Source organism: Cibotium barometz, chromosome 18 (genome assembly GCF_041138505.1).
Source record: "Cibotium barometz isolate CiBa-2024 chromosome 18, ASM4113850v1, whole genome shotgun sequence".
NCBI classification, from domain to species: domain Eukaryota; kingdom Viridiplantae; phylum Streptophyta; class Polypodiopsida; order Cyatheales; family Cibotiaceae; genus Cibotium; species Cibotium barometz.
The window spans coordinates 41,454,225-41,476,322 of NC_141063.1; the positions used below are offsets into that span (position 1 = coordinate 41,454,225).

A 22,098-nucleotide genomic window follows, 5' to 3' on the forward strand; every position below is an offset into this window, starting at 1 on the left:
AAGCTGCATGAAAAAGCGGAGCGGGGAGGGGAAGAGGGGGAAGGGCGGAAGACAGAGGGGGAGGGGCGGAAGACAGAGGCGGGAAACAGGCAGTGGGGAGCGAAAGGGGGCGGGAAAAAAAAGCGCAAAAGGGGGGTGGGGGCAGGCAGGGGGCGGGACGCGGAGGAAGGGGGAAGCGAGGGGCGTGAAGGAGACGGGGGCAGGCGGGCAGGGGCGATGGGTGCGAAAGGGGGGGCGGGGGGCGCGAAGAGCACAAGGGCGCGGAGGGGGGGGTGCGAGCAGGTGGGGAGAGGTGAAGGCTCGAAGGCGAGGGGGGGTGCAAGCAGGCGGGGGAGGGCGAAGGCAGCTCGAGCAGGGGCGGGGGGGGCGGGGGGGGTGAAAGCTTCAGCGAACGCTGTGACACTTTCCCAACAAGGATTTATTATGGAGAGGATAGTGCCTTTAATACGATCCCAGAATGCATGAAAAAATTCTACAGTAAGACCATCCCACCTTGGAGATTTCCATTTTCCCAATGCTTTCAATGCATCATCAAGCTCATCTTCAAAGTGAATGGTGTTTCAAAGTAGTCAGCCTCTTGATGTGCTTGTCACATTGTCCAACAAAATTTGATGGGCCGCACAAACTTGTGTAGTAGCAGCAAGAGGAGACGCAAACATGTCAGCAAAATGTTGTAAACATACCTCCTCAAGTTGCAACTTGTTTGTGGTCCATTCACCATTGCGTTGCTTTACACGTACTATGGATTGCCTTTGACGAGAGGCATGTAATCCTTTGAAGAAGCTTTTGAGGAACAACCTTTATCAAGCAATGGTTTTTGTCAAGATTTTACTTGCCATTTTTGAAGCTTTCTTTGGTCATTGATTCTCAAGGTTTGTTGCGCATTCCACAAAATGTCTTGCTCCTATGGTGGCTGATTTCTGTGTATTGTTGAATAAGGTGTTTAGTAGTGGACACTCTTTGTATTTCTTCCTTCAAATACTATGTGCCATAATCCTGTATAACAGCTTGCATTTTGATTACAAATCTATGCTAGGCCACATCCAAGTTCTCATGCATCTGCATAGAAAACGGACACACAACATCTCTCACCATTTCCGCAAATGATCTATGCATGAGATAGGTATTGTTGACAATCAATAATCTCGGATTCCTCAAGGAATATTGACATGTGTTCATTCCAAAATACAATGCCAACCATAGTGGTGCATGATCTTAAAGCTGCATTGAGTGATCCAGCCACATTTTACAAGTGAATACATCATATTGTGTTGCATTCAAAAGATACCAGCGATCTAACAATCAACAAAAGCATTATGATGGAAGGTATAGCCCTTGACATGCACCATAACTTGTGTCCAAAGTAAATGCATCGAGGTTTGGTGTCATATCTGCTTTTTAGATGCCATCATGTCACATGTGAAAGTGATGTGAAGTATTGTCATCATATGATGGCGAGTTATTAAAATCACCACAAAAAAATGCATTACAGCATCAAGGATATCTTTGAAATGAATGCCACATTTTTGTCCTTTGTTGAATTGTACGAGGCAGACACATTGGCAAATTCATAAATTTCTCCTTGAATCATACATTGAATTACCATCCATTAGCCTTGGGAATCATTGTAAGCAATTTGAGGATGAAGCTCATGCTTAATAAGCATGGCTGCTCCAGAGTGCTGACTCTCTCCACCATAGAAAATATGATAACCAACAAAGTGACCTTGCCTACTAGCAAAAAAGTGTTGATTATGCTCTTGTAAACATATAGTATGCAGTTACCTTTTATGTACATAACTCCAAAAGCCCTCTTTTTATTTATGTCACAGAGGCCTTGCACATTGTATGAAAGACATTTTAACGGTATATACATATGGAACATGCAGATGTATTTACAGCGAATCATATTTGCATCTCAGTCTCATGCATCACAGATATTGAATTCTGTGGGGCATGAGACAACTCATATCCAGTGTCATCATCCATAAAAAGCATTCCACCCTTTACTACTTCAGCCCATTTTTTCCCAATTCCTATGGCAGCTTCCAGAGTTACTGATTGACCCGCTAGTGGCTGATCTGCGAACCAGTTACGAGATTGAATTGGGCGTTGCCTTAATGAGATCACTTTGCATGGTATTTGCCATCCATTCTGACCAATTTTCTCTTTTTCCTTCTCTTTTCCTTTAACTGTCCCTGTAGGCATCACATTTTGCTGCAACACATTAGTTGCAACCTTTTGTTTTCCTTATCCAAATGGGTTGGAAGAGAAGTTATCATAGGGCCCTGAGGTTGAGGCACCTGTACCGATGACAATTGAAACACACGCCTGCAAAGGCTCCCCATTTCAATTTAAAATATCTCACCCATTTTAACATCATCAACCTCAATAGCAATGGATGGAGGGGTTGGTTTATCAATATTTCATAAGATATAGAACCGATTGCGACTACTAGTAGGTCTCCGATTGCGACTACCAGTAGGTCTCCGATTGCGACTACCAGTAGGTCTCCGATTGTGACTACCAGTAGGTCTCGGAGGGCATATAACCTTCCCCAAGGTTGTTGCAATTCTTGGCAAATCAGCTCGCATATTGTCACAGTCATCCGGGTCAAAGGTTGGATTCTGGAATCCTGTTATCAAGTTTACCAGGAGGGGATGTCATGTGCGTGCACATGGATATGCGTAATCCAAGGCTAATCCCTGATTTGTAGTAGATAAACATTACGTTTAGGGCACTAGCCAGGCTCAAGAAAGGCTTAGGTTGGCCACAATTGACGTCAGACAAGCATCGCAAAGGTTTACCTCAAATAGGCAGGGTTTATGTGATATATTTGTCTAGTGGAGCTGGCCGACACTAGTCAGCCAGTTGGCCTGGCTGCCAAGAGCCTATAAGATGGGTGCCGATGTCAAGGATCTTGGAATAGTAACTCTCTATGTCGTCGGATCTCCAAGAGGAAGACTCCGAGAGAACGCTGATATGGATACTCCATAACCCGAGATAATGGCCCAAACGCCTCTCTAAATAGGCAATGGAATCTCCCCCTAATCTCATAATACACTGGGCACTGACAAATATAATGCTTCTCAGACTCTACTCCTCCATGGCACAGTCTACAGAGTCTACTCTCTCTAGGGATCCCTGTTGCTCTGCCAACCTCAATCTCGAGCCTATGGGATGAGACCTTGAGCTAACCAAGTGCTATCCTCGTAGCATGTGACATGGAAACATCGAGGTACCTTGGCCTCTCTATGAATCCATCCTCTGTAAGCCTCAGAGATGGTCACTATAGTACTGCATGTTGGGTGGTAGGGGCTGCCGTGGGGTAATCCATGTATCTCGAATGTGTAACCATAGCAAGTCATATCGAATTACCCGGTTCCTGTCCACACGTGTGAGCATGTTGTAGGGGGAGTCTGGGTCATACTGAAATGGGGGTAGTCGGCTCCTCTGTAGTCCATGCGTGGTAAACCATGTGAGGATAGAAGCATACTAGGATGGATACACCATGTCTTCGCTATCGCCCGAGAAGATTGTAGTGCTAGGTATGGTAATCGTGATGAATCCATGGCTAGTATCCTCTGTATGTATGTGACAGTCTGGAATAACGTATAAGGTATAGGTCAGACAAGTATAAGAAATTGGCACATGATACTTGGTCACGTACTACCACACGTGCTATGAGTGACGTGGAGTTACGGCATGGCGCTTAAGTCACTTGAATTTTAGCAGTTCGTTGCGCCTTAAAAGACAAGATGGTGTCGGAATTGCCGAAGCTTGAGGGCCCTCTCAAACATGTATTTGGAGATGCATTTTAGGGAAGATGCAACAGTCGTGGATTTTGGTGAGTAGAGATGTTGTCTTTGTTGAAAACTCAATTCAGTCCTTGCTTTTATGCGAAAAATAGCAAAATGTATACTCACAGGACGTCTTTGATACACTCCTACATTTGTACAACAATGGGCAACCATGTGTGGAGAGTTTGCCAAAATGGATGGTACCAGATGGTGGTAGAGGAAGTCCATGGCTTAGAGTACGTTATGTCAAAGTGATGTTTCCATCACTCCGGTGATGAACTATACACCTGTCATCAATAAATTTAACCACTAGGCTTGTCCTAGCAATGACAGAGACTGACAAGTTCTTTTTGATTGGAACAAACAAGACTTTAAAGAGAGTTATTTTTCTAGCATTTGCAGCAGTGAGTACAACCTTAGCAACTCCTTTCATTGGATATGAGGAGTTGTTTGCACATGTGAGTCGTGACTGTGCCTTCTTCAGGAGAAAATTCAAGGGAGGAAAATAAATCACGCTGAGAAGTATTGTGCTTATTAGCACCACTATTAAGATACTAGATGTAACTTTTTGGCTCTCCTAGCTCTTTTTCACATGTTGGAACCCTTGCCGGACACCAAACAGGTGGAAGAAGGCACGGGGACAGAGATTTGCTCACGAAAAAGCACCAATCTTGGTCAAAAAGCAAAGAAAAGAAAAAACTCAGAAATGGGTTGACCGCAAGGTGCATCACTAGCAAGAGGAGACTGAGCCGGACCAAAAAGCAAAAAGCCGCTTTTTCAAAAAGCAGCTATAGGGCCAAAAAGAAAGGCTCTAAAGCAAGAAAAAGCAAAGCACAAGAACTTTGAAAAAGCGGGTCAAATTTGAGTAATATTTTATTTATAAAGTGAAAAAGGGAAAAGCAAAGAGAAAAAGGCAAAAGCAAAAGCATGGATAAGCTTTCTAGTGAAAAGCAAGGCTTCCCTTTAGTATAAAACTAGCATGAGTCCCTCTTGAGTATCAAGTTGAAGAGTAATCTCTACATCATCAAAGCTTGGAGTTCACCTTTACCATCATCAACAAGATCGACAAGGTGTGGAGCTTACCATCGGACAAAGCACAGAGTTCTTGAACATCATCGTCAAAAGGAGATACTCATTATCTTCATCTACGTTGAGGGTGAGATTTCATCGCCACCTTATTGGCCACCATCTGTCGGCGCTGCTCCTACCCCACTTGTGCACCACCTCCTTAGCATCACATGCTAGCTGGCCGCCTCCTATACTGTTGTGCGCTGCTGTCTTGCTCTACGCCTGCAGCTAGTGTTGTTTGCAGCCATTGCCTAATGTCGCCAGCCACCTGTTAAGAGGCTGCGCCACCTAGATCACCACCCAGTCGCCACAGCTGCTGCATCTGCCACCCGCCAGCTGTTGTTCGTTGCCTGAAACCAGCACCACCACTACTTGGTTGCGCGAGCGTCCTGCCACCTATTCGCTAGTGCTACTGTCGTTTTGTTGAACGCCTACACCTGAGCCGCTTGCCTGTCATGTGCGCCACAATCAACTTGCTGTGTGCCTTCCACTTGGCTTCCGCCTGTTGAACAAGCGCTAACTGCTGACACTTGTTGGCTACTGCCACCTGAGCCACACCTATCGAAGACAGCCGTACAAGCCTTTCTGTGCCGTACCCTACTACCGCTAACCGGCGGACTGTACTGTGTGGCCACGTGTATTTGATCAGGTTCATACTCCTTTGTTTGGTCTTGGTGGGCTGCTTCTTCTCCGGATTGGGCACTAAACTTACTATTGAACATCAAACACTTCGTCATTCACACACATCTCCTATGTACCTCATATACAAACTTGAAGTTTCTTTGGACTTGGATTCATTGGACTTGAATTCTTTCGATTTGGATCTGGTACTAGCCTGGTGAGAGATTCTTGTGGGTCATCCTTGTGGTGTGCCCGGCATCAGAGATCTTGTGCCTTGACATCAACTCCGATTTGGGTTTCTACATCGGCATATTTGTTTGCTTTTGTATTCATTGGTTGTATTGATCCTGGCTTGCGAGATCGTGGATTGTTCCTGAATAAAGTCCTGAGAGGGGGTGGGGCTTGTTTCTCGTTCAGTGTGTGTACTGTGCAATGTTTCCTAAACCCTTCTCTCTCTGCCTCTCTCTACCATCTCTCTCTATATTTTTATCCCTTGGATACGTGGTTGAATCTGTCCGGCACGCCCCGCAGGGCTTACAGAGATATCAGAGCAGGCTTTCTCTTGAGGAAATATTTGTTGGTGTGACAGAGTCATGTCAAGAGTAGAGGGCAACCAAGGGCCTAATGAAGGGAACAACTATGAGGCCGATCTAGGACTTCAGGATGGGACCAAGGCCGTCGATCCATTACTCATGAGACCACGACCATGACATCAGAAGAGTATGATGACTTTCAGCAAGTCAGACGACTTCTTAGAGATGAAGAGTTCCCTGCTTAGAAAACCAAGAGGGAACATGAGCAAAGGAGGGCTCAAACGCTCAAGGATGGAGCCATCGAAGCCGAAGCCTATCTTTGAACCAAAGGAGTCACCATTGCAGAAGGATCTAGAGCCACCAGGTCTGTTTCTCGTGGAGGAGACAGGGAGGCTACTCCTAGGCCTGCTCTCTCCAATGTAGTGTCTTCATGACAAGTAAAGGAAAGGAAGGCAAAGAAGCCTTCAATAACCGGCAAGATGGACTTCAAGCCGGGGAGAAGAGTGTCAAGTTTGATGCTTTTCATGGAAAGCGAGACACAAAAAGCATCATCTTTTGTTAAGCAGTTTGAAGCCGCTTTTGGTGGGGAGGATTTTTCGGAAAAGTCCAAGCTTCGCATGGTTCACATGCACTTAAAGGATGCCGCCTTGAATTGGTGGCTACAAGTGGTGCAAGAAGGGACCGAGCCAAAAACATGGACTGATTTCAAGACTATGTTCAACAAGAAGTTTCTACCCGCAAATTTTGAAGCAGATGTGTAGAAATAGTGGGATGAGGTAAAGCAGAAAGTTCGTGAGAATGTGGCATCTTACCTTAACAACTTTTCAGCAGTTTCTTTGAAGTTTACTTCTCCTATCCCACCAATTATGGAAATGAGTAAGTTTGTGAATGTGCTACAACCAAACCTTATGCAAGGAGTTTATATGGCTAGTCCGAAAACTTTGGAGGAAGCCCAAGACAAAGCTTTGCAAGCTGAGGCCTTGTACATGCCTCGGATAAATGGCAAGACAAAGAACAACAATTGGGATCCACCTCAAAGGAAGAAGTTTAAAGACCGATCCCCATCAAGAGCCGAGTCTTGAGAGAAGAAGGATGGGAATGGAACCTCCACTCTTCCGAAGAAGATTGTCTCTCAAGCAATGTGAGGAATACGCCAAAGAAGGGAAGTGTTTCCAATATGGAAATAAGGGACATACGGCTGCAAATTGTCCTGACAAGCCAGTGCAAGAAGCTAGAGAGATCGGAAGAGCAACATATTGACATCATGCCAGGAAGTTCATCAAGGGGATTGCAATGGATGCTATTCCATTGCAAGTTTTGAAAAAGAAAGCCATGAGAATGTTTGTGGAACAAAGCTGAAAAAAAAAATTTTGAAGCATTAAGATATTATGCTAGCAAAGGATCTGTGTTGATTAAATCAAATGTATTTGAAGTATTGACATAGACGTCTTGCAAACAAGATAGATTCAAGAGGGAGGGATTGTACCTCTAGCCCTCTTCATTGTGTGTGTGTGTGTGTGTGTGTGTGTGTATATATATATATAGTATAAACAGAAACATCTCTAGCTTATGTTTCAATGACGAGTGAAGTGATCGAGCTACCTACACCAGTCTAGTCTAACCTTTTGGCAGCTTTTTTCGATGAACAGAGATATGAATGGGAGACATCTCCAAGGGAAACCTCATGACCTGGTGGTCAATGCGGCGATAATGATCGAAAGGAGGGGTCTTGTTTAACCCTCTCCTTCGGGGTCCGGGCCAGTAGTCGCCGAATCCGGGTCCGCAGACGAATCTGTAGATTAATCATCCACCATATATATATATATATATATATATATATATATTGCTTATATAATGGTTACTTGGACATGCTCTAGTTTGGGTGGCAACGATGCTAGATAGCCCAAGGAGCAAGATTTATATTTGGGTGGCAACGATGCCAAAAAACCAAACGAACAAAATTTTAATTTGGGTGGCAACGATGCGAGATGACCCATTGGACAGGCCTTTGTGCTAGATATCTTGGACTTCATAGGTGGCGGTCATTGCGACCAGATAGTAGAGATGACTATTGATGAACAGTCAGGCATTCATTGTGACCAGATAGCCTAAATGACTATATTGAATTTCACTGTCGGGCGATCATTGTGATCAGATAGCCCAGATGAGTATTGGATTTCATAGTCGGGCGACTAGATGGCCTAGATGATTATTCATGAACTCTCGGGCGGTCAAGTGACGAGATGGCCTTGAGGATTGTCTGAGCGGTTTTCGTTGGGAGCCAAATAGCTTAGCACCGGCTTTCAATGAAACAGACATGACAATCCATGAACAAGAGGATCATTACTTGTGCACTACATATTGATGTATGTTTGAATTTCTTTGACTTTGTGTGCTGTTTTTGATGTGGACAATGCTTGGATTTATGGCATGTGATAGTCCACTGGGCGCCAAACTACCTGGCTAGTACCTGGCATACCCAATAGACGTGAATGATGCATACCTGTTTGTTGACTAGTTTCTGTCGAGTTTTTGTAGGAGGTAAGTATGCATCTATTTTAACTAACACGTGTGACAGACCTTGAAGAAGTATCATCAAGAACAAACCCATTGGTCAAAGCTAAGGCATACAGATGTTGCCAGATGAGCAGATGTATTGTGTTAAGAATATGAATGATATGTTCTGAAGGAATTGTTATTTGATAATGAGTTCTATATAAGGGATCTTTATCCCATGATTTTGTGGAGAGCTGACCAATCTAAAGAACTCTAGAATCAGTTGGATCTAAAGTCGGATTTTAAAAGGACTTAACAAGAATTTTCGTATTGATAGGATCATGGATCGAGGTCGTTGTGGTAGGAATGATAACCCCCAACTCGATGAGGAAGAGCTCGACTTGGATGTTCGTAAAACTCCACTGATATGGGGAAAGACCAGATGCACAAGCTCACCAGATAGGGCTAGTACTTGGAATATATGCATAAACTTGGAACATATGCATATAGTTGGAACATATGGATATGCTTGGAACATTTCTATTCCGGAGTTGAGAACAACTGCAATGTAAGAGGGAGGGAATGTAACTATTTGGCCCTTCTAGCTCTATTTCACATGATGGAACCCTTGCCGGACACCAGACAGGTGGAAGAAGGCATGGGGACCATAGTTACCGCGGAATGGCGTTTCGCCTTCCTGGAACGTCGGAACGCCGGTTTGGAAGATGCCGCGTGCCCGGAACGCGCAATCGGAGCGCGGAACGCCCAGGAAACTCGAAACGTGGCGGAACGTTTCTCGGAACGCCGGAACGTAGGGCGGAACGCGCGTTCCGGGCGTTCCAGCTTGACTGTCTCTGCGCGGCGGCGGCGGCGGCGACGTGTTTTGTTGCTGTTGCAGCTGTTTTTTTGCCATTTGCTGAAGCCCGAGTGCTCTCCCCTTTGCTGAGTTGCAACTTGCTCTCCCCTACCACTCCACCCTTCCTCTTGGTTGCTCCCTTGGCTGCCCCACGCTCTCGGTTCCACCTACTACTCCACCGTTCCTCTTGGCTGCCCCACGCTCTTTGAGGCTTGGTTGCCCCACACTCTCCCTACCTCCTCTTGGCCCCTCCTCATGTGATGTACTTTCTTTTCAGTTTCAATTTGAAGTCTGGACTCTTTAAATATTTAATGTTTAAAACTTTAATCTTGGATATTTTGTATGTTTGAAATCCTTAAAATTAAACTTTAGACTCTAAAGCTCAAAGCTTTAAGCATCATATTAGAAAGCTCTTAGTTCATTCCAATTTCTAATTTCTTTCATGAATTAAGCCTAAACTAGCATACTCTAAGCCTTAAGGTTCTCTAGTCTTTAGAGCATAATATAGTTTTGTCATTTTATGTCATATGCTGACATGTCATATGACATGGCGTTCCCCGACGTTCCCGTTCCCGCGCCTGTTCTAGCATCCGACGTTCCCGGAACGTTCCCGTTCCGCGGTAACTATGATGGGGACAGAGACCATAAGGTTTGCTCAAGAAAAAGCACCATTCTTGGTCAAAAAGTAGAGAAAAGCAAAAAGTAAAAAATGAGTTGACTGCGAGCCAAGTGCACCACTGGCAAGAGGAGACTGACCCGGATCAAAAAGCAAAAAGTCGCTTTTTCAAAAAGCAGCGCTAGGGCCGAAAAGCAAGGCCCTTAAGCCAGAAAAAGCAAAGCACAAGAACTTTGGAAAAGCTGGTCAAATTTGAGTAATATTTTATTCTATAAAGTGAAAAAGAGAAAAGCAAAGAGAAAAAGGCAAAAGCAAAAGCAAAAGCAAAAGCATGGATAAGCTTTCTAGCAAAAAGCAGCGCTTCCGCGTAGTATAAAACTAGCATGAGTCCCTCTTGAGTATCAAGTTGAAGAGTAATCTCTACATCATCAAAGCTTGGAGATTTACCTTTACCACATCAACAAGATTGACAAGGTGTGGAGCTTACCATCGGAGAAAGCGCAAAGTTCTTGAACATCATTGTCAAAAGGAGATACTCATCATCTTCATCTACATTGAGGGTGAGATAACATCGCCACTTTACTGGCCACCATTTGCTAGCGCTGCTCCTACCTTGGCTATCACCACTTGTGTGCTACCTCCTCAGCATCACCTGCCAGCTGGCCCCCTCCTATACTGATGTGCGCTACTATCTTGTTATATGCCTGCAGCAGCGAGTGCTGCTTGCAGCCATAGCCTACTGTCACACGAGCCACCTGTTAACAGGCTGTGCCACCTTGATCACCACCCAATCGCCACAGCTGCTACCTGGTTGACACCTGAGCGCCGCCTGTGACTATTCTTGGCTGCTGCTGCTGCCGCCACCTGTCAGCTGTTGTTTGTCGCGTGCAACCAGCACCACCACTACGACCTGGCTACGCAGCCGTCCAGCTGCCTATACGCCAGCGCTGTTGCCGTTTTGTTGAACGCCTACACTTCAGCCGCATGCCTGTCATGTGCGCCATAGTCAACCTGCTGTGTGCCTTCCGCCTGGTTGCCGCATGTTGAACAAGTGCTAATTGTCGACACTTGCTAGCTACTGCCACCAGCCGGCCACCGCCTGATCCACACACATTAAAGACAATCGTACAAGCCTTTCTGTGCCGTAGCTACTGTCGCTGACCGGAGCATACTGTGTGGCCATGTGTATTTGATCCGGTTTGTAGTCCTTTGTTTGGTCTTAGTGGACTGCTTCTTCCCCGAATTGGGCAGTGAACTTACTACTGAACATCAAACACTTTGTCATCCACGCACATCTCGTGTGTACCTCATGTACCTGGAGTTTCTTTGGACTTGGACTCATTGGACTTGAATTCATTGGATTTGGATCTGGTACTAGCTTGGTGAGAGATTCTTGTGGGTCATTCCCGTGGTGTGCTTGGCACCAGAGATCTCGTGCCTCGATATCAACTCCGACTTGGGTTTCTACATCGGTATATTTGTTTGCTTTTTCATTTGTTGGTTGTATTGATCTTGGCTTACGAGCCTATGGATTGTTCCTAAAAGGGGGCGGGGCTTGTTCCCTGCTTAGTGTGTGTGTATTGTGCAAAGTTCCCTAAATCCTTTTGCCTCTCTCTCTCTCTCTTACCTTCAGTCCTTTCTTTTCTTTTCCAGATACTGTATCAGATGTCACATGGTTGTAACTTTGGTCTCATAGGTCACTTTGGCCTTTTGAAGACGTTAATATAACATTTCATTTCATTTCATTTCATTTCTCTCTCTCTCTCTCTCTCTCTCTCTCTCTCTCTCTCTCTGTTTTTTTCTCGTGAAAATGGTGTTTTATATTATATGTACATCAGCCACATGGCTCACACAGAACCTATGGCCCCAAAAAAACCCCCCACAAAAGATCCTCTAAAGGATCATGATCATGCAAACTTGTACACTAATAAGAAAGCCTCCTATCCAAATAAGCATCCCAGATAAAAGCATCAAAGATGAGCCAGCCGAGCCGCTGTAGACCATAACGAAATAACATCTGCATCCAGTAGCTGAGCTGAGAGAAGAGAAGAAAATTGCCAAAGCAGCAAACCGCGGATACGTAGAATGTGCCCATGTATTCCAGACAAGGAATCAAAGATGAACCCATTCCGTGTAGTCCAAATATGCCAAAGTCCTGTCCATCTAAGGAAATGGAATATCACAAGGTGACTGTCCGAAGTAATGACTTGAGGACAAATCCCAAATATCCATTGATGAGCCGAAACAATAGACCTCTCTACTATAGCCTCCCAAACGCGAGAGACAAAAGACCAAATCTGACGGGCCACTGGACAACTCATGAACAGATGCATAACTGTTTCAGTGCATGTCGTGCAGAAGAAGCAAGAGGCCAATGTAATGTTACGACGACTGAGCTGATCCCGTGTAGGTAACCCTCCCACCAACATCCTCCAAATGAAAACCTTACCTTGGTAAGGGAGTTTAGACTGCCAACCACGCATAAGAGTTTTCTGCCACCATGATTTAGATTTGTGCAATCCCCACACCTTATTGGCCTTGGCTGAAACTCAATCTTTCTCTGATACGAGTTTATGATAGACCTGGTTAGCTGAAAGTGATATCAAGTCACTAGATTTACATAGTGCCCAATCAAGCCAAGGCTGATCTGCAGATGGCCGAGGCAATGGAGTAAAAGGCTCAACTGCATGCATGATGTCAACCCATAGTGGCTGAAATGTCTGAGAAACCCTAAAGTGCTGCCGAATACGACGAAACGAATATGGCCTGTCAGGACCAGGTATCACAGCATCTCGGATTCTAACCAAGCCTAACCTGACCATGCGGTTGAGTCGTATGCGTGAAGCATCTCTGTCTGGCCAAACAATGACACGCGACTCCACAAATGTTTCGAACTGCAAAGAGTTCAAAAGTAGTCTTTCATGACCAGGATCCCACCGAGCCAATAGTAGAACTTCATGCCAAGAAAGGAGAATATGCGATAAAATGTGAGATGAGCGAATACGGACAGGATGAGCCGCATTCACAATGTCCCACCATGAAGTCTGCACACGTGTCCGTCCATGTGACAATCCCTCCAACTCAATCAAGTCACGAGCCATGAATACCCAAGGCTGCTCCTGCAAACACATATCCTGAAAAAGCGCAAGCGGACATCCAGTAAAGCATCCCCACCCATTCTTTTGGGTGTCGTAATGTGATTCCAAGCTATCCATGTTTGACCCATAATATTTCCTTGCCTCTTCCACAGCATAAGCCGAATGGGAGCAACCAAACGGAGAAGAGATTTGTGCGTCCAAGGTAGCAAAGGCAAAAAATAGGAAATCATGCTAAGCATAATAACTTGAGCTACCTAACCCTCACGTGCATAGGCCACCCTTGAGCTTTTCAATACACAAATTTATCCGAGAGCCGAGCAGAAATCCAAGTAAGAAGCGCTTGGGGGTCCACATCCACACCCACCGGATACCCAAGATGACGAACAATGTCTCCTGTATGCACCACACGGCCTTGCCACCCTAATGCCTCAAGATCAAATTCCGTGCATACAATGAGGGCTGATTTTGTTGAATTTATTTTCAGCCCAGAAGCCAATGCAAAATTATTCCAAGCTTTCATTGCTCGATCTATATTGGCTTTTTCGGCCCTGAGAAACATAAAAGTGTCATCCGCAAGGGCTTGAGCAACCGATTGCTTGCCATGAGGGAGATGCAAACCAACCACTTCACCATGCGATGCCATAGCATCTAGGCGAGATAACATAGGATGAGTGGCAATGGCAAAGAAAAGAGGGCTAAGAGGACAGCCTTGCCGGAGAGAACGGGTGAGAGAAATACCATCCGAAAGTCCTCCATTGAGCATAATCCGCGTGATAGAGCCAGAGCCAAGTAAATGCACCAAATTTACCATTTTGGGACCAAAGCCCATGGCTGTCATTAACTGAGAAAGGAAAGACCAGCTGACATGATCAAAAGCTTTTTCAAGATCCAGCTGCACCATCACAATCTCTTGCTTCTTTGCCTTGGCATAATCCACTCCAATTTGAACATTAAGCATATTATGCAAAATATTTCTCCCATGCACAAATCCATATTGATATGGATGAATAAGAGTAGGAAGCACCTTCTGTAAGCGATTGGCAAAAATCTTTGTAAAGATTTTATACATAATACCCATAAGTGAGATCGGGCGCCATTGAGCCAAAGAAGTAGGCGAAGGGACTTTGGACAATCGGTAGGCATATATCCCCCATCCCAAACCCTTTGACAAATAAGCGTCAAAGGCTCTGCAAGCTGATCAGCATATTTTCGAAAAAACTCATTTGTCAAACCATCCGAACCAGGGCTCTTTCCCATGGGAAGTTTGGAGAGAACAGCTTCCACTTTCCCTTGAGTAACAGGAGCATCATGCTGAACCGCCACATCAGGGTCAACTTGATATCGTACTTCAACAAACAATGACTCCCTTGCAGCCAGGACAACCGGCGAGACATCCTCTCGAGGGGCAAGCAAATCTTCATAAAACCTGATGCAATGCTGAATAACCTCAGAAGGTTGAGTAACAAGGTTGCCTTGGGCATCCATCAGCCTAACAATATTCTCACGCATATGTTTTTGATGCAACTTATCATAGAAGCGATGAGATTGACAATTAGCATCCCGCAAAGCATCAAGACGTGCAACTAGTTTAAAGCGAACATATTGTGCTTCCTACACCCTAGATAGCTCCTTTTTCAGCCATTCTATGGCATCCACAACTTCAGCATCCATAGAGTCAGTAAACATGAACGCCTGCAAGTCCTTTAAAAGCGACTCAAGAAGAGCCACATGCTGTTTTTGTATAGAGGCATTAGCAAGACCATAATGCCGTGCTAATTTCCGAGTGTTGGTAAGGAACACTGGCCAAGCATGATAATCAGGCATGGACACTCTTGTGGAGAAATGTCGTATATAAACATCAAAAACTTCATGCTCCAAAAAGGTGTGATTTAAGCGCAAAGGCAAGCATCCCAACAAGCCTTTATATGCATCCACAGGATGATAGACCATTTCAAACACAAGCGGCCAATGATCCGAGAAAACATGTTGCTGATCAACCATCATAGTAAGAACCTCTGGCAAAAAGAGATCTTGATGTAAAATATACATCCTATCCAATCTAGCATAAGTGCCCCGAAACTGTTGTGAGGCATAAGTGTAACCCTTTTCATCTGGATGTAACCAAGACCACATGTCTTGTTTTAGCGACCTTGCGACAAAAGCTTCCCACGCCATTCTCTGCGGGCCATCCATGACAGAATGAGGCGACGTGGCTTGCTCCTTGGAGACACACATATTAAAGTCTCCCATCACAAAGCCAGGATGAGAGATTGAAAGAGCACACAAGTCATTCCACAGCAAACGGCGTGCACGAGCATTATTTGGAGCATACACCCCTAACAACCATAAAGGCGTATCATCCCAAACAATCTGTATCACTAGAAATCTTCCATAAACATCTTGAATCACAAGAGAAGGTTGAAACTGCGAACGAACAGCAAACATAACACCTGACTGCAAAGCACGATGTCCGCTGTAGAAAACATGAAACCCCTTATATACATAGGCTTTGCCAGCCAACTTATGCTACTTATGTTCAACTGCACACAAAACATCCCAACCATGACAAAAAGTTGTACGCCAAAGCCTGAACTGCTTTGGCGCGAAGAAATACCCTTTACATTCCATTATACAATTTTCATAAGCCTTCCCAGAAAAGGAATCAACAAGGCCGTGTACTAGGCCCAGGACAATCTGCCAAATCACAAACCTTTTGAAGCATTGCATTTTTAGACATGGTATTTGTGATCTCAGACTGCCCTTGGAGTTCCCGAGCACGTGCCAAAGGGTAATGACCATCCCATGCCGAGATGACGTCACCCTTCGAACCAAACACAAGAGGCAATTGTTGTTGTGCTTCTTTTGTTAGGCGACTTCTAATAGGATAGCGTTCTACTCTATCCACCCCAAGAGCCCTTGTACCCTAAGAAAGTTGGCCTCCCGGCCTCTCAATCCTGGTCTGTTTTTGCTGGGCACCTGAACCCAAAGGGCGACGAGCATATGTATGTAAGGGCCCCTGATGAGTACGCAAAGGCCCCCGCCAAACAGCATCTGAGAAATCCCCCCGCGGGGCAACAAATCAGGTCTTTTTACCACGTACTTCCACCTGTGGCCGCTCAACCTCATTCTGAACATCCACATGTACATCCATGTGCTGGGCATCATGTAAAGGAGCATCATGCTCATCTTCCACGGGCAACTGCCCATCAACGATATCCTTGGTAGCAACAACTTGTTCTTTCTTAGGACATTCGGAGACAAAGTGGCCCATCTCACCACATTTGAAACAGTGGCCATCAAATGTATCCCACCTCAATTCATACATTAAAGGTTGCAGCCCAGCCATATTTACACGCAAATGTGTCGGCCTAGGTCTCCCAGTATCCCACAACATGCATAGACGATTTCGGTTTTTCTAGATGTCATTCGAGGCACCACCAAGACATCACCGATACCTCGCATGAGACCTAGTAAAACACGCCAAAACATTGGTGGGAATTGTTTCACTTCAACCCAAACTGGGCAAGCCTTGCGCAACATATCTTGGTACTCTGCCATAGGCTTCCACGGAACCACATGAACCAACTGCCCATCCAAAAAGAGTGGCACCTGCTCCAAGACTGCCCTACGGGCTTCCGAAGTGCGAGAAAGTATGTCATAAAAGCCTCTCGGACCATCATAAATCTCCTCAAGTGCCTCAGGTGACACCAAGCGGCCCAACATTGCTCTAAGACGAGGCAACAACGGAATACGCCCAGTAAAGAAGAAGATAGCAGCACGATCATGAAAATTTGCTAGCTGTTGTAGCAACAAAGGAGTCTCCATGCATACATCAGCCACACCACCATTATCTACTGCAGCCATTTGCACGCTATTTGCCTTCACATATTCTTGCAGAAGCTCACCAGTGATCTGCAGCAAACGTGCAAACTCCGGAGAAGGTACCTGAGAACTTTCCTCTGCATTCTCTCCAACATTCACCGGAGTGTAGCTTGCATCAACATCAAGCCTTTGACGTTTTTGTTGCTCCGAGGCATCTGAAGCATAACCCACATCCTTCTCGATCATCTCCTCAATAAGATCCATGTTAAGGCTATTGGCAGCCATGCCACCAACAGCAGTAGCCCGGTCATCCAAATCCATGTACAAAAGCAAAGAAAACCCAGTCTCTCTCTCTCTCTCTCTCTCTGTGCTGCAAGGAAAACCCTAAAACAGTAGCTTTGCTGTAGGCGAAACCCTAAACCAGCAGCTGTAAACCCCAGATAGCAACAAAACCTCTGTTCGAAACCCTAAAAAAGCTGTTTTGCTGCAGGAGAAACCCTAAAACAGCACGTGTAAACCCTAAAACAGTAGCAAAATTTCTGATTGAAACCCTAAAATAGCATCTTTGTTGCAGACAAAAACCTAAAAGAGCAGCTATGTTGCAAACGAAACCCTAAAACAGTAGCTCTGTTTTAGCCGAAACCCTAAAACAGCAGTTCTGTTTTGCAGACGAAACCCTAAATCAGCAGCTCTGTTGCAGACGAAACCCTAAAACATGTACAGGAAACCAAGATTCGCCATTTTTCTTTCTTTCTCTCTCTCTCTCTCTCTCTCTCTCTCTCTCTACCATCTCTCTCTATATTTTTATCCCTTAGATACATGGTTGAATCTATCACAAGACGTCCTGTTGGGCTTACACTAGACATGCTGATCTGTCACTGACATGGATACATCATGAATAGAAGGATTGTAATTGCAGTTTACAATGAATGCCCAATCATCCTATACATAGTTTGCTAACTTCCTCTTTCCAGCAATTGGTGCTTATGCATCAGCCACAACCATGCCCGACCCTTTCTTTTTCTTCTTCGCTCGCCTTTTTTCTGCATTCATTGGTGTAATGGCATGGGTTTCCACAGCTGTTGCATTTACCTTCTTAGGCTTATCCCCCCCCTTCTTGGCATCTTTCTAGAAGACTGGACTGATTGTGCCTTTGGCTTATAGTTTCCCTAAGAAAAGGCTTTGCCTTTATATTTTTGACAGGTAGCAAATGCTTGATCTTCCACATGCATACAAGTTCAGTTTTGCTAAGATTGCTTCTTGCAAGAGCACTGCAACCAACTCATTAAAAGTAAGGGCATTGGGATTACCCTTTATCATGATTCGAAGTGTAGATGCACAACCCTACTATGAATCTGGTAGAGCTAGAGAACAATAGACACCAAAGAACTGTTCGGATTAGGCCTCATCAATACATGCAAGTTGCTCTCTGAGATCTGTAATCCTTGTGAGGAACTTATCTAACTATTTGCGCAAGTAGGTTGTCCTTGTCTCTCTCTCTCTCTCTCTCGCTTCCTAATCCGCATAGTTTCTATTGGCTGCATTGGCCTCCTCGTTACGCACCTGGTAAAGCGCAGTAAGCCCATCCCAAGAATGCTTCATAGTTTTGCATCAACGAATACGAGGAGTAATGCTCCTTTTCACTAAAATTGCCACCAATGCATGTGTTTGTGGATCCGTGTCATCCCACTTGGCTTGTTCCGTTGTAGGAGATGCGGAGGCGGCCATGACTCGTATCACCACCCAAAGTACTTGGACTATGTTGCTACGATGGTGAGACATGGTGTGCCTCAATGCGAATAACAACATTTCAAAGCCCTTTGGTGACCAATCATATAGAACCACAATAGGTAGGTAGTCCTGTCAAGCTTATCGTGAGTGGAAAGCATCCCAAATACATCACTGCTTCCCATTTTGAGCTTGCAAATAATTAATCTCTGACACAGAATGCAAATATCTCAATTACTTGGAAGATTGTCAATGCCTACTGAACGCAACCGAGATGTTTGCCACTAGATCATTGATGAAAAAAGAAAACCAGCAAAGTGAATGAAATTGGCAGAGTGCAGAGTGTAGAAATGTTACTAGTAGGAAAGCAGAAATCGATGTCAATGATGACGATATTGTCAAAGTTGTTGATGTGGAGCCTGAAGATGTGATGTCGATAATGGTGGCCCTGTCTATATACCAAATGTTGCTGTAGTGCAGAAAACCTAAAATCGAACTAAGATAGTTCGAACTGAATGTCTATGGAAATCTAACATCATGTGAACGAGCCCTAAAATGCGTCCGAAATGTGAAAAAATCGGTTAACGTAGTTAACGAAATACTACAGCTTCTCCACCTAAGAGGATAGCTCAATTTGAGATAATCAAAAGAATAGCTCAAGGACAAGATGACAAGGGGGTGAGAGCCAAGGGACGCCAATTGTTGGAGTGGAGATCAAGGTAACAACACACACATAGATGAAGCAAGCAAGGAGAGAAGATGACAAGGGGGTGAGAGCCAAAATACACCAATTGTTGGAGTGGAGATCAAGGTAACAACAGATGCAGCAAGCGAGGAGAGAGAGATGGACGCACAACACACAAAGTAAATTGATGAGAACGAGTGAAGTACGAGTGAAGTGACATGATAAGGGCACTTACATGCGCTCATAAGAGTGTACATACGCTTGGGGTGGAAAATCTCTTAAAGAGGGAAAAAGTGGCCCGGCCCTTTATTAGCCTCCGTCCACACATCACTACCATATAAATGGCTACATTATTGTCTGTAGTCTCCAGCCAGGTGAGAGCCGTGGAAAGACTATCCACTTGTGTTTCAGCCCATAGCCCCCATAAGGTGACTCTTGGTCCCGTGGCACTTACTGGATCTTCTTAGAGGTTGCACAAATTTGTCACCTCTTTCAAGGACAAATTTGCAGCCAGCTCTGCAGAGCCTGGGACATCCTTTGTCCAGCCTTCTTCCAATGCCCTCCCTCTTGTGACGAGGAGAGGGTCAGGCATCCCTTGGTGTGGGACGCTTTATCCGCTTCCTTCTGGCCACACGGTACTGTATAAGTGTTAGGAATAGAATATCATAAAAATCCTCCTATTGAATCAAAGAAAAATATATCTTATCACTGCCTTGTGATGTCTTTAAGGAGCCATGTCACTGCCTGATGACAGTCAGTGAGAGTGAGGTTGATTTTCTTTATAGAAAGTCAAGCGAGAAGTGTTTGGAGTTATTGCTATAAAGAATACGAAGCAGCTCTTGCTAATTTGTCAAAAGAAACTTACATTTTTCTTTTTTGCGTCTAGCAAGGCGTTCATATTCTATCCCTGGGGATGATGACAGCAGATTTCGTCATTCCAGACCTTAAATTCTGAAAAATACCATGCATTTTGGGAGCAGTGCCTTCGTGGGTTTTCCTGGTGGAATAAACAGTGTAGTGTATGGGTATCTCTGTTGGGCTGCGCTATGGACTGCATAACTAAGAAGGGAGGATTCCTCTGCGAGTGTGGCAAGGGTCTGTAGGCTGATTGCCAATTTTAACTTGAACTTGAGGCAATGTTCTTTTTGTTTTTTGGTGAATCGGCAAAAACATGTCATAGCCCCTAAGAATTGCCATGAAATGACCTGTTGCAGACCAAAGTGGTCCAATACAGTTTCATAGTCAAATGGAAAGAATAACGACACACCCCTATTCAAATTTTGTCTTGTTGGGTCTTTTTCTCTGCAAGGCATCTCTATATATATTGGCCGTTTGTTTGATATCTACCTGCCTGAAACATTTTTCTGCTATATTGGGTCTGCGTTAGTGTAGTGTTTGCATACCATGTAGGCGGTGCCCTCTTTTTGAGCATTCCTGGATCAAATTGGCCCACGAGACACAGAATAATGCATGGTGACTAGAGGGAGAGAGAGAGAGAGAGAGAGAGATGCATGACTAGATCTTTCGTCACTAGTCTGCTATGTGGGTGTGGGTGTGGGTGTGTGTGTGTGTGTGTGTGAGAGAGAGAGAGAGAGAGAGAGAGATGGAGAGAGAGACTCAAACAGTGACCTGGTGCGATGTATGGGCAGTTCCTCTTCGTGTAAAGCTAAAATGTGGACCCAAGTGGGGTTCTTTACAGCCAATGGAAGACATATAGTTGAATGATCTGTTTGCATCCAGACAAGAACACGGATACGGCCCTAATGCCAAGGTGGTCTCTCTCCACATCAAGCAACCATGGCGAACATGCTTTGTTCATTGCATACACTGTTAATCATCTTGATTAGTTGGCATATTGGAAGTGCAGTTGCAAATACGGCAGATGTAATATATTCAATTTACTGATTTGGTCAAAGCATTTAGGTTTTTTCACTTTTTTGTTGATGAATTTGGGGTTTATAATAGGTGCTTTAAGGAAATAATTGCATTTAATCACCTCAAGCTGTTCAATCTTAACACAATGGTTCTCTCCAAGTCTAAAGTGACTTAGATATACAATGGCTTTAGTCCGTTGCTCTTCTATAAATTAGCAACTAGTTATGAAGAATAGAAGTGTTGTATCTATTCATGAATAAATAAAGTGCTCTTGGTAGCTCTTCCATAGAGCACAAGCCACCTAGTTCCCATACTAACAGTCTTAATGAAATCCGTTCATGTGCATACATAAAGCAAAACTGTAATAGGGCATATTAGACAGAAAAAAAAAGCTATATCTCAACAGGGTGCAATGTATACAAGCACTGGCAGCATAGATGGATTGTGGGTACGGTCATCCAATCCATTACTTTTTAAATGAGCAATTCCTTCATCTTTAGAATTGCTCTTTCCCCATGGATAAATCCCTCAAATTTGAAGTGGCATAGAGCATGTGAAAGCATGTGCGGTCTCACACAAACCTCTTTAGTAGTTTTTCATACTTTTGGATGAAGCCTTAGACAAAAAGAGAGCTATCACGGGTAGGTTTGTTACGCTTCAAAGAGTACAATGAAAGACTCCAAGCATCCATGATCAATATATAAGTGTTTCTTTGCTTTACTAACAACTCTCATAGGACGCACCTTCCTTCTTTCACGAGCACCCGCGGCGTGCATACTGATGTATTTCACTCGCTTGTAATGAAAGAAATATATTGTTTTAGACATTATTGTTGTACACTCAAATTATGTCAATGGTATTGTTTTTAGCTTCTTCCGTGATCGTTTAGGTAATTAAATTG

The 22,098-nt window shown here is 44.5% G+C and overlaps 1 protein-coding gene across 2 annotated transcripts in view; it reads left to right on the forward strand.

Annotated features, from left to right (window-relative positions):
* LOC147629354 (MUS308 and mammalian DNA polymerase-like protein) overlaps nucleotides 1-21,301 on the forward strand; it is a 127,217-nt gene extending 105,916 nt beyond the window's left edge. For both annotated transcript variants that reach the window (XM_086812590.1, XM_086812591.1), the window contains one exon: nucleotides 20,972-21,301. In XM_086812590.1, coding sequence (XP_086668716.1) covers nucleotides 20,972-21,039 — 68 coding nt within the window. In that variant the 3' untranslated portion in view covers nucleotides 21,040-21,301. The remainder of the gene's footprint in view (nucleotides 1-20,971) is intronic.
* The last annotated feature ends 797 nt before the right edge of the window (nucleotides 21,302-22,098 follow it).